This window comes from Vulpes lagopus, chromosome 8, assembly GCF_018345385.1.
Source record: "Vulpes lagopus strain Blue_001 chromosome 8, ASM1834538v1, whole genome shotgun sequence".
Taxonomy (NCBI): domain Eukaryota; kingdom Metazoa; phylum Chordata; class Mammalia; order Carnivora; family Canidae; genus Vulpes; species Vulpes lagopus.
The window spans coordinates 8968724-8987192 of record NC_054831.1 but is presented as its reverse complement, the minus strand read 5'-3'; the positions used below and the strand labels follow the sequence as shown (position 1 = coordinate 8987192).

At 42.7% G+C, this 18469-nt stretch overlaps 1 protein-coding gene across 5 annotated transcripts in view; it reads right to left on the bottom strand.

Moving 5' to 3' along the window:
* SP110 (SP110 nuclear body protein) overlaps window positions 1-18469 on the bottom strand; it is a 40471-nt gene that overhangs the window by 3995 nt on the left and 18007 nt on the right. The window contains exons 10-15 of one of the 5 annotated variants that reach the window (XM_041767833.1): window positions 13556-13699; window positions 10879-10944; window positions 6865-6963; window positions 6261-6403; window positions 5400-5444; window positions 8-4729 (exon numbers count right to left, since the gene is read on the bottom strand). In XM_041767833.1, coding sequence (XP_041623767.1) covers window positions 4529-4729; window positions 5400-5444; window positions 6261-6403; window positions 6865-6963; window positions 10879-10944; window positions 13556-13699 — 698 coding nt within the window. In that variant the 3' untranslated portion in view covers window positions 8-4528. Of the gene's footprint in view, window positions 1-7; window positions 4730-5388; window positions 5445-6260; window positions 6404-6864; window positions 6964-10878; window positions 10945-13555; window positions 13700-18469 lie in introns of those variants that run through there. The other 4 variants (XR_005989581.1, XM_041767830.1, XM_041767831.1 and 1 more) reach the window with 4 other exon arrangements.

Genomic DNA, 18469 nt, shown 5'->3' with positions numbered 1-18469 from the left:
GAAGGGGAGATAATGCAGCAGCGCTGGGGTCAGTGAGACTCACTGCACACTGACACCAGGGGGCTTTGGCACACACCACCCTTGTGTGATCCAGAGTGGATGTGTTCAACACGCCTGCCTGTGGTGCTCCCGGAGAGTGCTGCTGGAGGACGAGCCTGACCTCTCCAATCACAAAAGAGCGAAGGGCAAGAATCAGCAAGCCACCACTTGAATCACACCTTGTCAGAGCTGGAAGGGACCGGAAGGCCATGTGAGCCCTTTCTACACCAAGTGTGGCCTGAGGACCAGCTGCATCAGCTTTACCTGGGAGCTGGTTAGAGATGCAGAGCTACTGAATTGAAATGTTTTAACAAGGTCCCGCAAAACAACAACAACAACAACAACAAAACCAAACAAAACCCCAGCATCCCAGGTGGTTTGTAAGTATGTGAAATTTGAAAAAAACACAGTTTTAGGCAACCTCCTCATTTTAAAAGGCTGGAAAGACAGGATGTTTTGTTTTGCTTTGTTTTGTTTCGTTTTGTTTTCCTGCAGGGTCAGCACAACTTAGTACCTGAATGAGACTGACACCCAGGCTGCCTGTGCCTGGGTTCAGAGGTTCTGTCCACTATGTGCCATCCCAGGCAAGCATGCTGGGCAGACCCGGCGCAGTTCCTGACATTACGGCTGACAAACAGAAACATATAGAGAGCTGCTGTATATATGGGTTGTTTTGTGGGTCTGAGAGATCATGATCTTTCTCATGCCCTTAAAATGTGATCCAGTAAATTCTACCAGAGATCTTTACTGCTGGATAAAGACCTACAGGCAGGAGCCCCTGGTTCCACTCCTGACCCTGCAAGGGGGACGGTAGGGCTTCACACATAAGGAAATATTTTCTCTGCACTAAATGTAGGAGTCAGGAAGAGGTATCCTTCTGTCTGTGCCTCTGGGTGGAGAAAAGGTGAGAAATAGACCATCAGGAGCTCGAGCAAAGGATTGGAGGAGCTGAGGATCAGTCGCATCTAAGGAGAGAAATCCTGCTACTACCCTCGACTGTCCACAACACAAGCACAAGGACCTGGGTAAGGGCAGAAGGAATGGAAATATTTTGTCTATTCTCAAAACTAGGCAGTTAGAAGGGCGTCTGGGTGGCTTAGCTGGTGAAGCATCTGCCTTCAGCTCAGGTGATGATCTCGGCGTCCTGGGATTGAGTCCCCCATGTTGGGCTCCCTGCTCAGTGGGGAGTCTGCTTCTCCCTCTTTCCTTTGGTCCCTTCCCACTCATCTCCCCCCCCCCATAAATAAATATAATCTTAAAAAAAAACCTAGCCATGCAGCCAGAGTAAAAACTCCCCTTGATTTGGGGATGGGCTCATCTCTGTGTTAATTGGGGAAGCTTCTAAAGCAAATTCTTCTTCTAAAAGAGGCCCCAGGACTCCATAAAGAGGGTTCCCCACCAATCCTGAAGTTCAGGTGATCTTTCTGGCTTTCCCATCCTGAACTTCCTGGTCTGCCTTTCTTTGTCCCTGGAATTCACCCTCTATGGCCATTCTTGCCCTCTGACTAGACACCTGGCCTGTCCAGGTCCAGGGTGAAGATGCCAGTTCCCCCAGTAGCAGACCTACTCACTCCTCCCTGCTGAGACCCTCTGGATTCAGAGCCCCAGTCTCTCTAGTGTGAGCACTGATAGGTTTTTTTTTCTCCTTTTCTATAATGCAAGTGCCTGACTGAAGCCTCGATTGCTCCAGCACCCCTGATAAACACAGCTATCTTGCTATTTCTCAAGGGAAAACATTGCCAGCCACACAACTAGGTAAAGAGCCAAGCCATCGATCTCTGCTGAGGTTCTTTTGTTTTATAGATCTTGGCTGATTTCAAGACTTTTTGGGCCACTTGTTTTTTTTTCTCTTCCCTCACTTTAACCATCAAAACTATAGCTCTTATGTTTTAAATTCACCAATAAAGAGTGAACCTGGAAAACCCTAGATCCCCACCCTCAACCCCAATAAAGGCAGAGCCTCACGCCTATACTCATTCTCTCTCTCTACCTCTATATCTCTCCATCCATCTCTCTGCAACTTCATGATATGGCTCCAGATGTGCTTTGTAATTTCCAGGTCCTATAAATAATATAATAAATCTTCTTTTTCCTTTTAGTTTCCTGACAGTTACTGCTGGAGGGCATCCTATAATTATAATAAGAGCCACGAGGACAAGTCCAACAACAACACTGGTTATTGATAGGCTGTAACCAGCACAAAACATCCCCTTCCCTAGGCTCTGGAGTGGAACAGTTTCCAATACACATGATATGACAGAGAAAGAGAGAAAAGACTTACAACTCCACAGTCTCGTTCTGACTCTGGCTATTATGTTTGATGGCTGACAGTTTCAAGATCCACTCCTCCCTCTTCCCCTTTTGCCACATCTGGGCAACTCAGTAAGGAAGTTCATGGGCTCCCCATCTTGGTCCCAGTGAGATGTTCAAACCAGTCAATCTCTGCCCCAGCAAGGAAATTCTCAGGCTGGCCCCACTCATAGCCATAATAACACCTTGGACTACTAGTACCCCCTTGCCACTCAGGCCATTTTCAGACCAGCTTGGGAGCCTGCCCTGCTCTCCCTAGAAAGCCTCAGTATGTGAGTAATAAATTTCATACTCTTTTGTGTATGTGTTGCATCATCAGTTTTGATATCTAAACCCAGTTTTTTATGGAGACCTGAACTACTTCCTCTCCATCAACCAGAAGACAATTGGCTCAACAGGCAAAGAGTCTCAGTGACTGTCTGTCTTCTCTTGCTCCGGCTTGCTAACTGGTTCTGCTAACTGGCTTATGCTTTGAGTGGTGTTGCTACCTGCTGGGCCATGGTACTGAGGTTTCAGTCATCCACTATGAGACACCATCATTCTTCCCAAGCTTAAGAATAGACCAAACTGGACATTCAAGTAGAAAAACATTAGAAATAATCACTCCTGCTTGAAACAGATCTCGTACAATGAGTTTTGATGCTTGAAATTTATATTGGATTCTACTAACTATTTTAACAGAGGGGAATGCCCATGGGTTCCATTTTGTAAGATTGATTGCTAAGTGTTGAAAACTACATTTTATTCGACTTCCTTATTCATCGGGTAAGAGCATCCATGGCCATGATGGGATATTTTAGAGCAATGAGTATTATGACCATGAAGCATTTAGGCAAGGCAACAATTTTGATGGTTAAAGTGAGGTATATCTGTTTGTTCTCTATTTTATCTTTGGTAGCACCCCTAAGAGTATAGAAGGTAACTTGTTTAAATTTAGTGGGATATAATTACTTGTAAAGGAGCTCCACCATTAAAGTCCTATATACAGTATTATTGAAATTATTGGCACCAATCACTTGGAAACTGGCAAGTGTTTTGCTGTCCCAGATTTGGCTGGGAAGTTCTACTTTGTGTTTAGTTCAACAGCATTTCAGCTGTAGCTTGCCTTCACCTCTGTAGGGATACAGCACGCCTTTACATGGTTGCCTGCAGTACCGCAACAGCTTTACCATCACATATGACCTCTGCAGGCAAGATCTGAACTGCATCCAACTTTCCCCAGGAGCTCAAGTATGACACCACACTGATGACATCCTTTTCGTTTGGCATACTCATTCAGAATATACAATACGTCACAAAGAAAGGCCATTGCCTACCACAGTTCAAGGGCCCATCAGCTCAGCAAATTTGTGGGCAAATTATTTGGTCATTTGAAGGCTGCTCCATCCCTGACACTGTCAAGAAACAATTATCGGCCTTCTCAATAACCATGACTATTGCCCAACACATAGACAAAGATAGATACCAGTGGAGACTGGGTATATTGCAGAGCAATAGTGATGTATTAGATAATGTGGCTGAAGAAAAAGCCTACATTTGTCCATTTGTAGTCATTACAAATTATCTCATTTATTCCGGTGTGGCTGCCGATAGGCAGGACTGAAAGGCCAGGTGTAGTGTGCTTCTGACTATAACGCACTGACATGTGGTATTATGAGTGAGAAGGAACTATAATATTGGGGCCACTAATTAATGCTCTGAATTTAAAACACCTTTGTTCTTTTTATTACAAAAGTAATAAATGGTCATTATAAAAATTCTACCTGAACATAAATGTATAAAATGGAAGACAAATGTCCCATAGAATCCTATCCCAAAATAACCAATTCATTCTGATATATTTTCAATCATATACCTACATCATCACATAAACAAAATGGGGTTCCTTCCACTACTTCTAGCTTAAGATTCTGAAAGCTTTCTTGACCTTAGAACCTTTGGGTAGTTTTCCATTGACTGAGGAGAAGTCTATACCCATGCTTTTTTTTTTTTTTTTTTTTTTTTAAGAAAACATCATTCAGTAGATGTATCAGTTTATTTTGTAATAATGATGGGCATTTGTAGTCTTCCCTAATTTTTGGCGATTACAAGGAGCATCCCTGAACACAATAAGGTATTTCAAATCAGCATGGAAAAGATGTTTTATACAATAAACAGCTTTGGGGGACCCCTTATCCTTTTAAACTTTGAATGAATTCAGCCAAGGGTCAGGCAAGCCTCCAGGGTAACATGGGAAAGGCCTCTGCCAAAGGTTCCGATCTAATGGGAAGTTCTTGAAGGAGATGTGTATCTGGAGGGCATATTTAAGCACGTGAAGAAGGCTGAGGAGAGGCAGCTGATGCAGACAATGATGACTGCCATTTTCACCTGGAGAGATGCTCTGCAGAGACAAAGCTCAGTTCAAACACTATTCCATTCTGGTGCTACTGATAAAGAGCATGTTGAATTGAGGCATAGTTGTGTTCAACACATCACTTTTTGGTCTTTCACATACCGTTCTTGTCTAGCTCCATTTCATAATTACTTTTATTTTTTTTAAAAAAGATTTTATTTATTTATTCATGAGAGACACAGAGATAGAGAGAGAGAGACAGAGACACAGGCAGAGGGATAAGCAGGCTCCATGCAAGGAGCCCGACATGGGACTCGATCTCGGGTCTCCAAGATCATACCCTGGGCTGAAGGCGGCGCTAAACCGCTGAGCCACCGGGCTGCCCTCAAAATTACTTTTCAAACTAGAGCACTCTATTTCTGACACCTTTGGTTCATATTCATCCAAATGTCCAGGTCTTTTTCTAAAACACATGTACAACATCAGTTTTTGTCCTAGTCTTTATTTTAAAGAGTTATTTGTGTCCTCATCTCAAATTAACTACGAAATTAATGGTGGCACATACATGTACCAGTATGTCATTGTCATGAAGATGCAATGCCTAAAAGTAAAGGTGATCCAGGGCTGGGGAATTTGAGGACTTGAAGGTGAGTCTTTGGATGCAGAGAGTTTGCAACATGGCGACTGAAAATGTGGTAGAAATTCACCTGTTCTTTACCTGTCTCTTGACACTTATTCTTGGAGGACAGAGCAAAAGTCCTTTCTGAAAGACAGAAGGAGTCAGTGAATGATCTTATTCTAGAGGCTTTTCTTTTGTCCATATCAAAGTTCCCACTTCCTAGTGAATATTAGTACCTGGGCATCCTATTGGGTCTCAAACACATGGTGTCTGAAAGAAACATTAGCTCAATCCTCCAATCAATTCTGGACTTCACTTGATTAAATCTTTTTTTTTTCCATTACTCAAACTCAAGACCCATTAGTCCTTCTTTCTCAGTAACTTTCTCACCTACTTTTCCCTCTCCATTTCTCCTTCTATAGGTAAAATCTTATGATTTCATCCCAGTGGTAATTTTTTTTTAGTGTTTTTGAGAGGCTTGTGTTGGGTTCTGGGATCACAAAGACCAGCTTGTTTGTTGTTGCTCACAGGATTGAGTGTGAGCCAGGGAAGTGCAGAGGAGAGACTGCCCAAAGACAGGGGATCTGGAAATGCATCACCTGGGGGTCCACATGGAGCTGGGTCTGGTAGAGGCCTTTTTTGGGCAGAGCATACAGGAAGCTCTTGGAGGTCTGTGTCTCCATTTGGCTTCCTCCTAGTTCAACACACTCAATACTCCGATTCTAAGCTTCTTAAATCTCTCCTGACCTCACATCCTTTGCTTGCATTTAAAGTTCTCTGCTGTGGGTACCAATCTGCATTCCTAACTTTATCACCCACAACTTCTTTCTGTGAAAAATCTAGCTCTTTCTCAATCATGTTGTGGAATCCTAATGGAAATTTCTTCACAGCTCTGTTATCAAACTCCCACTCAGCCTTCAAGGAATTAAACCCATCACCCATCTGTTCCCTGTCAAATACCTTTATCAGCTCTCCTAAGGTCTTTCCTTTGCAATGCACAGTCTGCTTCCATTTCCTTGAATTTGCCTGTTTTCCTTCAATTTCAAATTCTTTGGGTGTGAACCAAACCCCTGCCTCATTCTGAATGCACTTCTCTGAAGATCCTGTAAGATAAAGATGGCCCATCCCCAGATCCAGTTTCATCCCCTGTGAATTCAGCCTAAACCTCTCAAAACCAGTAATTGGTTGTTCCACCTGCCTGGGTCCAGAGAGATTCCCTGTGGGGAGGGAGCAGTAGCAAGGGAGTCTGGATTCCTCCTCTCTCAGAGTGAAGGAAGCCCTAAAAATCTGTGGGAATGGTGCCAGAGTGAGAAAGAATTTGCATTTTATGTGACATCTACAGGTGGCAAGTAGTGCCACTGGGTCCATGGATAACTTCCAGGTGGGAGTGGAGTGGCCGGGCTGCCAGGTATACCATGACATAGAAAGAAAATTCTCAACAAACACTTCTTTCTCTGTAGCCTGACTTGCAGGATTTAATTCCTGGATGATCAAACACATGGGTGTTTTCCTCTCTTCTAGTGGTTCTAGGGGTTCCAAAAAGCAGAAGATTGAAAAAACTCACCTTGTTTCAATTTCTCCTTATATAAAATCCCTTTGGCTTCACCACAGGTCACAGGAAGTTTGGGAGAGAGAAAATCCACGGTTTCATCTTCAGATTTTTCTGAAAGTGGAAGGGAAAGTAGAAGAGTATAGTGTTGCTCAGTCTTCATTCAATCTCCTTCATGAATTTTCCTTACCCTGGATTCTGATAATAGTAATAACAACAATAATCATGTAAATGGCAATGAGGGACAACCTCTGGTTAACTGGCAGGAGGTCTTCCATTTTGAGTGGCAGATTAGCTAATATGTACAGAGGAGTTTCTGATAAAATCATCACCTTCGATATTACATCAAACAAAATGTTTAGTAAAACATATAGGGCTTCTTTGGTGACTGGGTTTTATTTAATTCAGAAGCTAATTGACCATCACTTAACATTCTGGTCCTTTATTCCATAAGGACCCTGCTTATCCCTCTGATAAGCTGATATAAATTGCCTATTCAGAATATTTCATGGTGCTCATGTAGCTGGAGGAAAGGTCTTTGTCTATAATCTTATCACCTGCTTTAAACCAAGGCAGGGTGAGTGAGGTGCTTAGCACTGAGGGATTAGTGTCAGTCTTAATTTTTTTGTCCTTTTTCATTTTTTTAAAAAAAGATTTTATTCATGATTGATAAGAGACATTGAGAGAGGCAGAGATGTAGGCAGAGGGAGAAGCAGGCTCCCCGTGGGGAGCTTGATACGAAACTGAATCCCAGGATGCCAGGACCACGACCTGAGCCAAAGGCAGATGCTCAACCACTGAGCCACCCAGGTGGGGTGGCTGTCCTTTTTCATTTTATTGCTTTTCTGTTTCATCCTCTATGAGTAAAAAAAGAAAAACTCCAAGGACTCTAGACTAATCTGCAAATTGCATATGGAGAGATTTGGTAATTGTGAAGCCCTGAGTAGGGATGTGGGGTATTGATTCAGGAGAAGCAGCTGTAAAAGAGTTTAAAATAAATATCAGCAATTCCTGCTTCTTTTTACCCCAGCCTCACTGTGGGTGAATTCATTCCAGATAGACTGCAGGAGCTGTCTCTGGGGGCAAGAAGAAAGATCTGCCCATGGCTTGTTTGTGTTATACAGGACGCTACTTGTGGAATGAGGCTAAGGGAACAACTAGTCCAACTCTCTCTCTTGCCCTGAACACTTATTAAAAGAGCCAAAAGGAAATGTAAGGAAAAGCAAGAGCACCATGGGAAAAAGAACAGAGCAGCATCAGTGGTGAAAGAACTGTCCCATCAGTTACCTTGGGAAGATGTGAACTAGAGTCAGATGTGAAAGCACAGATCCCTGAGAAGTGAGGGGACGGCTCCCCGGAACAGAACACTGGAAGATGCCCAGCCTTGGAGGGGCAGGAGCTATAGCAAGCTTGGGTAGAAATGAGGGGATGGGAAGAACTTAGTTTCAAGAGCCAGCCAGTACTCTTGCATGGAATGGCTGGCTCCGTTACTTGTCTCCAGACTGTGCCCACTCAAATAAATATGGCCCAGGGGATGACAGCTCAGCCTCAGGAGCCAGACTGGCTGGGCTTATAATCTTGACTGTGCAATTAGCTAGCAAGTTTACGAATGTGTATATTATTGTCAAAGTTGACTGGAAGATTTTCCACGGGGGGTTCATAACCTGGGCAACAGGGCAGAGCCACAGGTAACTTAGGACCACTATTGCAAACCCCAAAGGGGGCTTAGAAGGCATTAGGGACCTCGTATAGTTCTCCGTCTCATGGAATAAATGGTAAATGTAGGTCCCAAAACGCAGATGTCCCAGTCATGCTTGCAAGCAGATGCAGGAACAGTGGGTAGCGCTGGCAATTCTGGGCAGCAAGCCAGGGTACAGAGTTGTGGGCACAAGCAGGACTCCCTCCTTTACTCAGTGCGGGCAGTTTACCAAGACAGGCAGGACCTTGTGTCCTGAGTATTTCCAAAGCTGCCACCGTGTACCTAACGAGTGACAGCTTCCTAATCTGTTCCCAATAATCCTTCATTTGGCTTAGTCTCACCTGCTCATCTTGCAAACCGGTTTTTAAGGATGGAACCCTGAAGGGAAGGCCGCCTGCCTAACATCGATTAGCTCACCGTTCAGAAGCGTGAGCAAATAATGAGGAACCTGCTATGAAAGGTAAGCAATTAACAAAGAGAGTTCATGGAGACCAAAAGCAGGGTGGACGAAATGAAAAGAAAGCCTAACAGAGACAAGGGAAAGCAGAATGGAAAAAACCGAATTATGGATTGGGTAGATGAACACAGGGAAAAGTCACAAGGTGAAAACCACGCGTGTACAGACATGGCCTGGGGAAAAGTCTGGAGCTCCATGGTAGTGTAGTCGTTGCAGCTCATACTGCATTGTGGAGTAAACGGAGGCTCTGATATTGGGGTTCACACTTTGCGAAGAACAGATGATGTATTGGCCTGACAGTTATTTTGGTGTAAACTTTGTGAGGCACGGAGAAGCTGGACATAGAGCAATGGGCAAGACTGACTGCTTACTGATCTCATTTGACTTTCACACAGTGAACAGGATGTGCACAGTTAATTATAGTTGTGACAAGTGCCACGAAGCAAGAAAACACTGGGCTCCATGAAGGCATGTTAGGGAAACCTACCCTTGCCTGCTGGGACAGAGAATGCTTAGTTCAAGGTGAGGCAAGAGGGTGTCAAGGGAAGGGAAGAAGAACAAGGGAGATTAGCTTTGGGGAGGGAGTGTGTGATGTGGACAGAGGGAGGAAGTCTTGAGCAGGAAAGGAGGGTGAAGCATCCAGTGTCACAGTGGCCTCTGCTCTGAGAAATCAGGCTGGGGGGAGCACTCAGGATGTGGGTAGGGGTTGGATTGTGTGTGTGTGTGTGTGTGTGTGTGTGTGTGTTGCGTTGTGTTTCTTGACCTAGGTGCCAGGTACATGTGTGTTTTCCTTTGTATTAATTCCTGGCACATGTGTTTTTCTTAGGCATGTTATGCACCAGTGCTACTCAACATGTCATGTGTGATGAGACAGCAGCTGATCAAAATAGAATCAAGGCTCTCCAGGTCGTGGGATCGAGCCCCATGTCAGGCTCCATGATGGATGTGGACCATGATTGGGATTCTCTCTCTCCCTCTGCCTACACCACACCCCCTCCCCACCAGGGGTACATATGATCTCTGTCTGTCTCTCTCTCAAAAAAGAAAAAAGATAAAAAAAGGAAAGAAATAAAAGAAGAAATCAAGGTATCTCCACTGAGGAGGGCTTGCTGTGAAGACAGCATGTCTAATGTCACAGTTAATTTATAAGCTCCTTCTTTTTATAGACCTGCCACAAACAGACTTGTAGATGGCACCAGTCTGTGGACCCCATCTCAAGTAGCACCTGCTCTGCTTCAATAATAAATTCATGGGGGAGAAAAGACCAATGTTACTGGAGCCTAAAGAGGGAAGGGAGAGTGAGAGGGGATAATGCTGAAGAAGTGTCACAAAAGCAGAAGAAAATTGAGCTCAAGCAGAAAAGGAGGAGGGAAAAGAGGAGGAGAAAGAGAGAAGGATGGTGACCCCTCACAAGAGGCCTCAGAGTGCAGGGGGCAGAAGCAAGCTCACAAGCTGAAGCATAGAGACCAGGCTCACACCCCTGTCTGTCAAAGCAATAGAAAGCTCAGCTCTTTGTAGGTAGGAACATCATCTGGGCTTTGCTTTCATAAAGGTTTTCACCAAGTTTTAGAATGAAGGAAGTATAAATTGATGTTAGAACTTAACTCATGGGTTTGATCATTCTCTTTTAATCATTTTGGGTCTTTGTATAGTTCTGTGTTGAAGAATCTGTACAGAAGTGGGTGATTGGGTAGGCAGTATAAGGTATGTGTCAGCATTCACCTGAGTATCAGGTGTGGCACCTTGTTAGAGCAGAGAATGCAGGTGAAGGAGACCTAGCATGGGAGGGAACGAGGAGGAAGAGAGGGAGACAAAGAGTCAGCAAACAGGGCATCAAGCGGAGATGGCCAGGCCCTGCTTCGGGCTTACTTACTCTTCAGGGGAATATTTTTCTGATGCCTTGTTGAACTTGAACTGATATCTTCTTTCCTTCTCTTTTCTGAATAATAATAATAATAATAATAATAATAATAATAATATCATTTGTAATTGGAAACATAGATTTACATGCTTTATGTCAACTATTTTTTTTCTAAAGATTATTTATTTATTTATTCATGAGAGGCACAGAGAGAGAGAGAGAGAGAGAGACAGAACACAGGCAGAGGGAGAAGCAGGCTCCATGCAGGGAGCCTGACGTGGGACTCGATCCCGGGACTCCAGGATCATGCCCTGGGCTGAAGGTGGCACTGAACCGCTGAGCCACTCGGGCTGCCCTTTATGTCAACTATTTTAAAGTAATTTTTGAATTTCTACCACTTTGGAGAGACAAAGTAGATATGAGTCTTGTGAAAGGAACAGTATAGCATTGACCATGGAAAAAGAGCCAGCTCACGTTGATAGATAGGAAGGCTAAAAATACTACAGAAGCTGTATATTCATAAATTAATATATTCATATATTAATATAATAATGTATATACATGTATTTAATACAAACAGTAGAACAAAGGGTATAACTTTATAACATAGAAAGGGCTTTTTAAGGAAGAAATACATAGGGCACAAAGCCATGGTTCTCACACCATGGGTGGCTTGGTCCCCTGGGGGATATTTGACAATGTTGGGAAATCTTTTTGTCTCTCACAACTGGGAGGAAGATGCTACTGGCAGTTAATGGCTGGGATGTTGCTAGTCTTCTCACAATGCACATGACAGCACTCATAACAAAGAATTATTCAGCTCCAAATGCCAGTAAGTGTCAAGGTTGAGAAACTCTGGCATAAACCATCTTGGAAAAGATAAAACTGATTTGTCTAAATAAAATATTTTAAAAAGTCTCCACTACCAAAAATTTCTCAAGTTAAAAATTTAAATTAAATAAATAAATACAAATAAAATAAGAAAAATTCCAATACATTAACAAAGTGTTGATTTCTGTAATTGATTAAACAAAAATGAATTGTCCTATAAAAAATGGGCAAATATGAACAGGTGATTCTCAAAAGAAAAAAATTCTAATAAGAGATTTATTTAAAAAACAGGTATCTTTGGGCAGCCCGGGTGGCTCAGTGGTTTAGTGCCGCCTTTGGCCCAGGGTGTGATCCTGGAGACCTCAAATCAAGTCCCATGTTGGGCTCCCTGTATGGAGCCTGCTTCTCCCTCTGCCGGTGTCTCTGCCTCTCTCTCTCTCTCTCTCTCTGTGTCTCTCATGAATAAATAAATAAAATATTAAAAAAAACAGGTATCTTAGGAGAAATAGGCTAGATGATGTTACGGCAAATTGTAAACCTCCTAAATCTCAGTGGTTGATTATAGGTATTGGTAAATGACAACTTGAGGACCAAATCAGGTCAATACCTGCTTGTATACATAAAGTTTTATTGGAACACAGCCAGGAGCATTTGCTTATATGGTTGTCTCTGGCTGCTTTCATGCTACAATGGCAGTGTTGAGTAGTTGCAGTAGAGACTGTATGGGCAGCAAAGCTTAAACTATTATCTGGCCCCTTTTAGAAAGTTTGTCAAGTGCTGGTTTAGAACAACCCAGTTGTACATCTCCTTCACGCTACTTGTTCATCACAAGTTAGATGCAGTTCCATGTCATTGTCATACATGGATTCTGGGGACAGAGAAACCTGTGTCTAGAACCATTGCTGGTCCCATGACAGAGAAAAAGATGATACACAGGCTCTGAAAGGTTTGGCTTTGAAGTGACCCTCACACCTCTGTCCACATTTCTTTGTCCAGTCAAGTGACATGGCCACACCAGTGTCCACAGGGCAAGGGTATATAATCTTCTGAGACATCAGTAGTGATACAACCTATCACAGGCAAAGTGCAAAGAAATTCAAAGGAAAACATGAGTAAAATATCATTCTTTGCTTTTTTTTTTAAAGGTTTTATTTATTCATTCATGAGAGACACAGAGAGAAAGGCAGAGACATAGGCAGATGGAGAAGCAGGCTTCTGTGGGGAGCCTGATACAGGACTAGATTCCAGGACCCTGGGATCATGACCTGAGCCAAAGGCAGACACTCAACCACTGAGCCACTCAGGTGCCACCATTCTTTGCTTTTAATCTTCAACACAGAAAAGTCATTATTTCTAGTTTTGGTGGAGGCTTAGGGAAAGGAGCATCCATGTAATGTTAATGGGCATCTAAACTAGCAAAAATTTGATCATTAATATGTGTTAATTTTAGATATGTAGACTTATTGACTAAGTCACTTCTCTTCTAGAAATAAATCATTAAGAAATACTCCTAAGAGTGTGTCCACTTTGAGGATTGGTGTCACTCCTCATATGGGGTGAACTTGAATCAGACAGGAGCTCTCAGACTCAGTGGAGCAGTGGTGACTCTACAAATAGAAGTGTAAACAATAGACACTGGGAAGTAGTCATGTGAGTCCATGTGTCACAGCTGAGGTGACCTGCACATTGTGGGCACTGCACTGACTTCTTCCCACAACCACTTCCAGCAGCTCCTTGCTGACTTGTCCGCACTGCTCCCTTCTACTGTTTCCTTTGCGTACCACCCAACCCTGTGCCTGCCCCATGAGAGACTCTCCCACACTGAGCATTCAGATGACAGATTCAGTCCCCAGCTTACCCTTTGGTTCCAAGGTTTGAACGCATTCAGTCCTTGCCTTTTGGGCCCTTGTCATGACCTTTGAGCTCCTCATTGAATCATCCTTCCTTTCAGTTGCCTGATCCATCACTTGGAGAGTCTCTTGGATTCTGTGCTCAGGTGAGGCTGCCCATGGGATAGTGATCTGTTAATAGTTTTAAATTGTGGTTCCCAGTGAACCTTTTCCTCCCCCTTTTAGTGACTTTCCATCTCATACCCCAGTCTTCAACCTTTTAGGAAATCCCTGTACCTTTGTACCTCACTTTTATCTGCTATTTTCTTATAGTCCTTCCTCTTCTTTTTTGTGTTTATCTTTTTTTTCCTCTCCCAAATCACAATACTCCATCCTGTTTCTCTTTTCCCCCTTCAACTCCTCTTTTTGTTTATTAATTATACATGCATCAATTAGAATGTAAGCTCCATGAGGGCAGGGATGTTTGTGTTTTGCTCACTGCTGAGTCTGTAGGACCTAGGACATGTGCCTGACACATATCTCACACTCTTCACCTTTGTTTTTGTTTTTAATTAATTATTTATTTGTTTGTCAGAAAGAGAGAGAGCACAACCAGGAGAACAGCAGGCAGAGGTGAGAAGCAAGTTCTCCACTGAGCAAGGACCCTGATGCAAAACTTGATCCCAGGACCCTGGAGTCATGACCTGAGCCAAAGGCAGTTGCTTAACAGACTGAGCTATCCAGGCTCCCTCCATTCACCTTTATTGACTGTATACATAAGGAGAGCATATTTTTGAAAATATTAAAATGATGTAATTTTATCCTCATAAATCACAGTGGCCCAGGGTTCCCTAATTATTAAATCAATAAGTTTCTGGGAAAGGACAGACACTGGCTAAAACTGAGTCATCACTGCTTAGTTGAGACCTTTTGGGAGACCATGCACAAAATCTTGAAACACAGAACTTGCTGAGAGCCCAAAGGTTTTCTAAGTTCCAAAAATTACCTTTATGTACTACCAATACAAGTTTGGAGGTCTAAATGTGAAGTTTTCCTAGAAGTCATTGGTAAAGAAAACTCAGCATATGACAAAAACTAAGTTTTCTCTAGCCAAGGGAAGAGAGGAGGTGGGAAATTGCGAGAAAGAGAAAAGACAAAAACGAGTTGCAGCAAGTAGATCTGAGTCCCCTCCTGGGTCAAACTCTGAGACTGAGAGGCACTGTAAATAAGCAGGAAAATTTGGAGCACATGTCCAAAGCAGTGATGCTCATGTCATGATACATGTTGGGAGCTGAGGGGAAATGCCCTCCCAGGGTGCTCATGGAATAGCCCAGAATCCAAGGGAATCCTTAGCGACTAGCACATCTTGGGCCCTAGTTTGGGTACATAGTTTTGAGTAAAAGAATGAAGGGAGAGGGAAGGAGAAAGGTAGGAGGGAAAGAGTTCAGGGGAGGAGAACAGGATGATGAGGATGTCATAAAGCTAAAGTGTAGGAACCAAAATGTGCAGTTTCACAAATTTTTGTTTCCTATACTGCAAATAATGCAATTTTCACGCATGGAGTAGACACATGGTAAGTAGCCATAAGTCAATTCAGATTTTTTTAAAGATTTTATTTATTTATTCATGAGAGACAGACAGACAGAGAGAGAGAGAGAGGCAGAGACACAGGTAGAGAGACACAGGCAGGGAGCCTGACATGGGACTCGATCCTGGGTCTCCAGGATCAGACCCTGGTCTGAAGGCAGCGCTAAACACCTGAACCACCCGGGCTGCCCAATTCAGATGGTTTTTGAATGCTTGGGACTCCAAATCTAATTCCAGTTTGATATTGGGAGTTTGAATCCTACCTGGCCATTAAGACTAGCTTTCTCTACTCATCCTGGCTCTGAGCCAGACTAGACACAGTCCTAATCTCAAAACTATGTGACATCTCCTGTTCAGTTCCACCCTATTCCTCCCAATGATAAGAGAAAAGAATTATGCTGGAACCATCATGGTGTCTGGGTTCTCCTTCTTTTCTGAGGAAGGGTCCTTTAACAGGGTGACTTAGGGGGCAGAGATGGGACTGGCTGTGTTCCAGGGATACTCAGATGGCCATGTACCTGGAGAGGAGGCCATGCTGGTCATCCAGGTAAGGACCTTGATGAACAAGGGAATAATAACTTCACTCTTTTTGCTTACTTCTTGGGAGCTTTTGCCCCTGCCTTCTTTTTGAAGATGGCAGGTTATATTTTTCTATCTTCTTTTCTAAAACAGAAAAAAAATAATCTCATAGCTATAAATATTGATTTATAAGCTTGAGATGTCAATACTTTATAAATAATTTTTTAAAGATTTTATTTATTTGTTCATGAGAGATGCAGAGTGAGAGAGGCAGAGACATAGGCAGAGGGAGAAGCAGACTCCTTGAGGGGAGCCTGATGAGGGACTCAAGCCCGGCACTCTGGGACCATGCCCTGTGCTGAAGACAGACACTCAATTGCTGAGCCACCCAGGCACCCCTTATAAATAAATTTATGTAAAAAATTATTCCATTTTACTTGGAAATAAAAAACGATTGAACAAAGAAGTCATATATATACCAAATTATCAACAGTGGGGAATCTCTCCCTCTCCCTCTGCCCCTCCCATCTGCTTGTGCTCTCTCTCATGCTCTCTCTCAAATATATAAATAAAATCTTCAAAAACAAAAGAGATTTACTTAGCTAAAAACTCAAGAGCAAAAATCATAAAGGTAAAAGATGAACAGATTTGGCTGGTTAAAAAATAAAAAAATGTCCACACTTCAAAAACATCCTTATAATATTAAGATAAAAAAATGGGGAAAATTGCAATATATGTAAAATATAAAGAGTTAATATCCTTACTAGATAAAGCAAAAGAGAAATAGGCACTAGGAAAATGGGAGAGAACAAAATTAAAAATACTCAAAGAGGAAATACAAGTGACACATGTACTTAAAAATTGTCTTCAGACCAGTAATCATAAAAAAAGAAAAAAAAACCACCACGTTGTTTGGCTTTAAGGATCCCTGTTCTTTAAAATGTTTTATCCTACTTAGTGTTGATGAGGACATAGAAAATGAGCACTCATCTATTGTCAAAGGGAATGTAAACAATCCCATTTTCTGAAGAACAATTTGCTGACAAAGATGAAATCGAAGATATGCAGACTCTACCCAAGTAATCTCACACTTAGAAATTAATTCTGAGGAAATTACTGGATATACGTACAAAGGTACAAACACACACATACATGATTTCTATTTTCTTTTCTTTTTTAAGATTTTATTTATTTATTCATGAGAGACACACACAGGGAGAGAGAGAGAGAGAGAGAGAGAGAGAGGAGGGCACAGACACAGGCAGAGGGAGAAGCAGGCTCCATGCAGGGAGCCTGATGTGGGACTCGATCCCAGGTCTCCAGGATCACACCCCGGGCTGCAGGCAGCACTAAACCGCTAAGCCACCTGGGCTGCCCTGATTTCTATTTTCATATAAAAATTGGAGATAACCTAACTGCCCATCATATAGGCGATTATTTAAACTAAATTGCTAATTATACAATAATGTGCTATATAACTAAAAGAAAGAAAAACATAACATTGATATGCAGATATATGTATTAAATACCCAATGAAAAAACTGTTTATAGACCATATAGTAGATGCTTCTATGTATATAGAATAAGATAAAGCTATGCATATTTCTAAGGTATAGAAATAAAGTGGGAGAAGCAGATGAAATAAGAGTTTCACTTCCTGATTAACAGCTTCCTGTACAGATTCTGTGGATTTTACTGGGAACATTGTATCACATAAAGCAAGGTAGGCTGTGCTGTTGTACAATCAAAACCACATTTTGGTGGCTAAATGTTGACAATGTTATGTCTTAATCACACAGAGTCCCCTGCAGGACTTGGAAGCTCCCAGCAGCCTTTATGGTGGTGCTGAGACCCACACTGCCTTGGTCCTCTGGCACCTTTTTCTTCCACAATCAGATGAAGAGGGTATGGAGAGCTGCACAGTGGCACCTCTGTGTTGTTGTTGTTTTTAAAAGATTTTATTTCTTTATTTGACAGAGAGAGAGAGAGAGAGAGCAGAGCACAAGCTGGGGGAACAGCAGAGAGCAACAGGTTCCCTGCAGAGCAGGGAGCCCAATACAAGGCTTGATTCTCTGCCCTGGACACTGCATTTCCCAGCTCCTTGCAGTGAGCTGGGAAATGCAGTGTCCAGGGCAGGGAAGAGAACTAGAAATAGTGCAGAGCACTAGCAATGCTCACCACTACAGTGTGCAAGGCCTGGACTGCTGATTGTTTGGCTTTCTCTGGTCTCACTCCTCTTTATTAATAAAAGTATTGATTTTGAGCTGGATACTTGTCCTTTGAGTATAAAAATTACATTTCCCAGCCTCTTGTGCAGTTAGGTGTAGTCAGGTCACTCCTAGCAATGAGATATTAACAGAATATCTAACTGCAACCTGCAGATAGTGCCCTTCAATGGAGGAGAGATGCACCCCCCGACCCCCCACCCCACCACCAGACCTTGCCTCTTTCCTTTGGTGGGACTGTAGACTCGCTGGCTGGACCTCAGTGAGAAGGGGCCACACTCTGAGGATGGTGGTGCAATGACTAATGACAGTTTGAGACTCTAGGTGCATGTGTCAGCCCTGACTGCCCACCTCCACGTGGGAGAGAGAAATAAACTCTCTTATTTCAGCCATTGGTTTTTGAAGAGAAGGGTGGTTGTTGTCACATACAACAAGCTAATCCTACTGGCTGCTGCTTATTGCTTTTATAGTGTGGAAAATTTTCTGTGTTGAAAAAAATAAATCCCTGTTTTAAAAAGCACAAATCTTTTTATGGTGTAGGATGTCTTTTGTAGCCTGGAAGAGCATTAACAACCCAAAAAAGTAACATCAAATCCACCCTAACAGAAACCA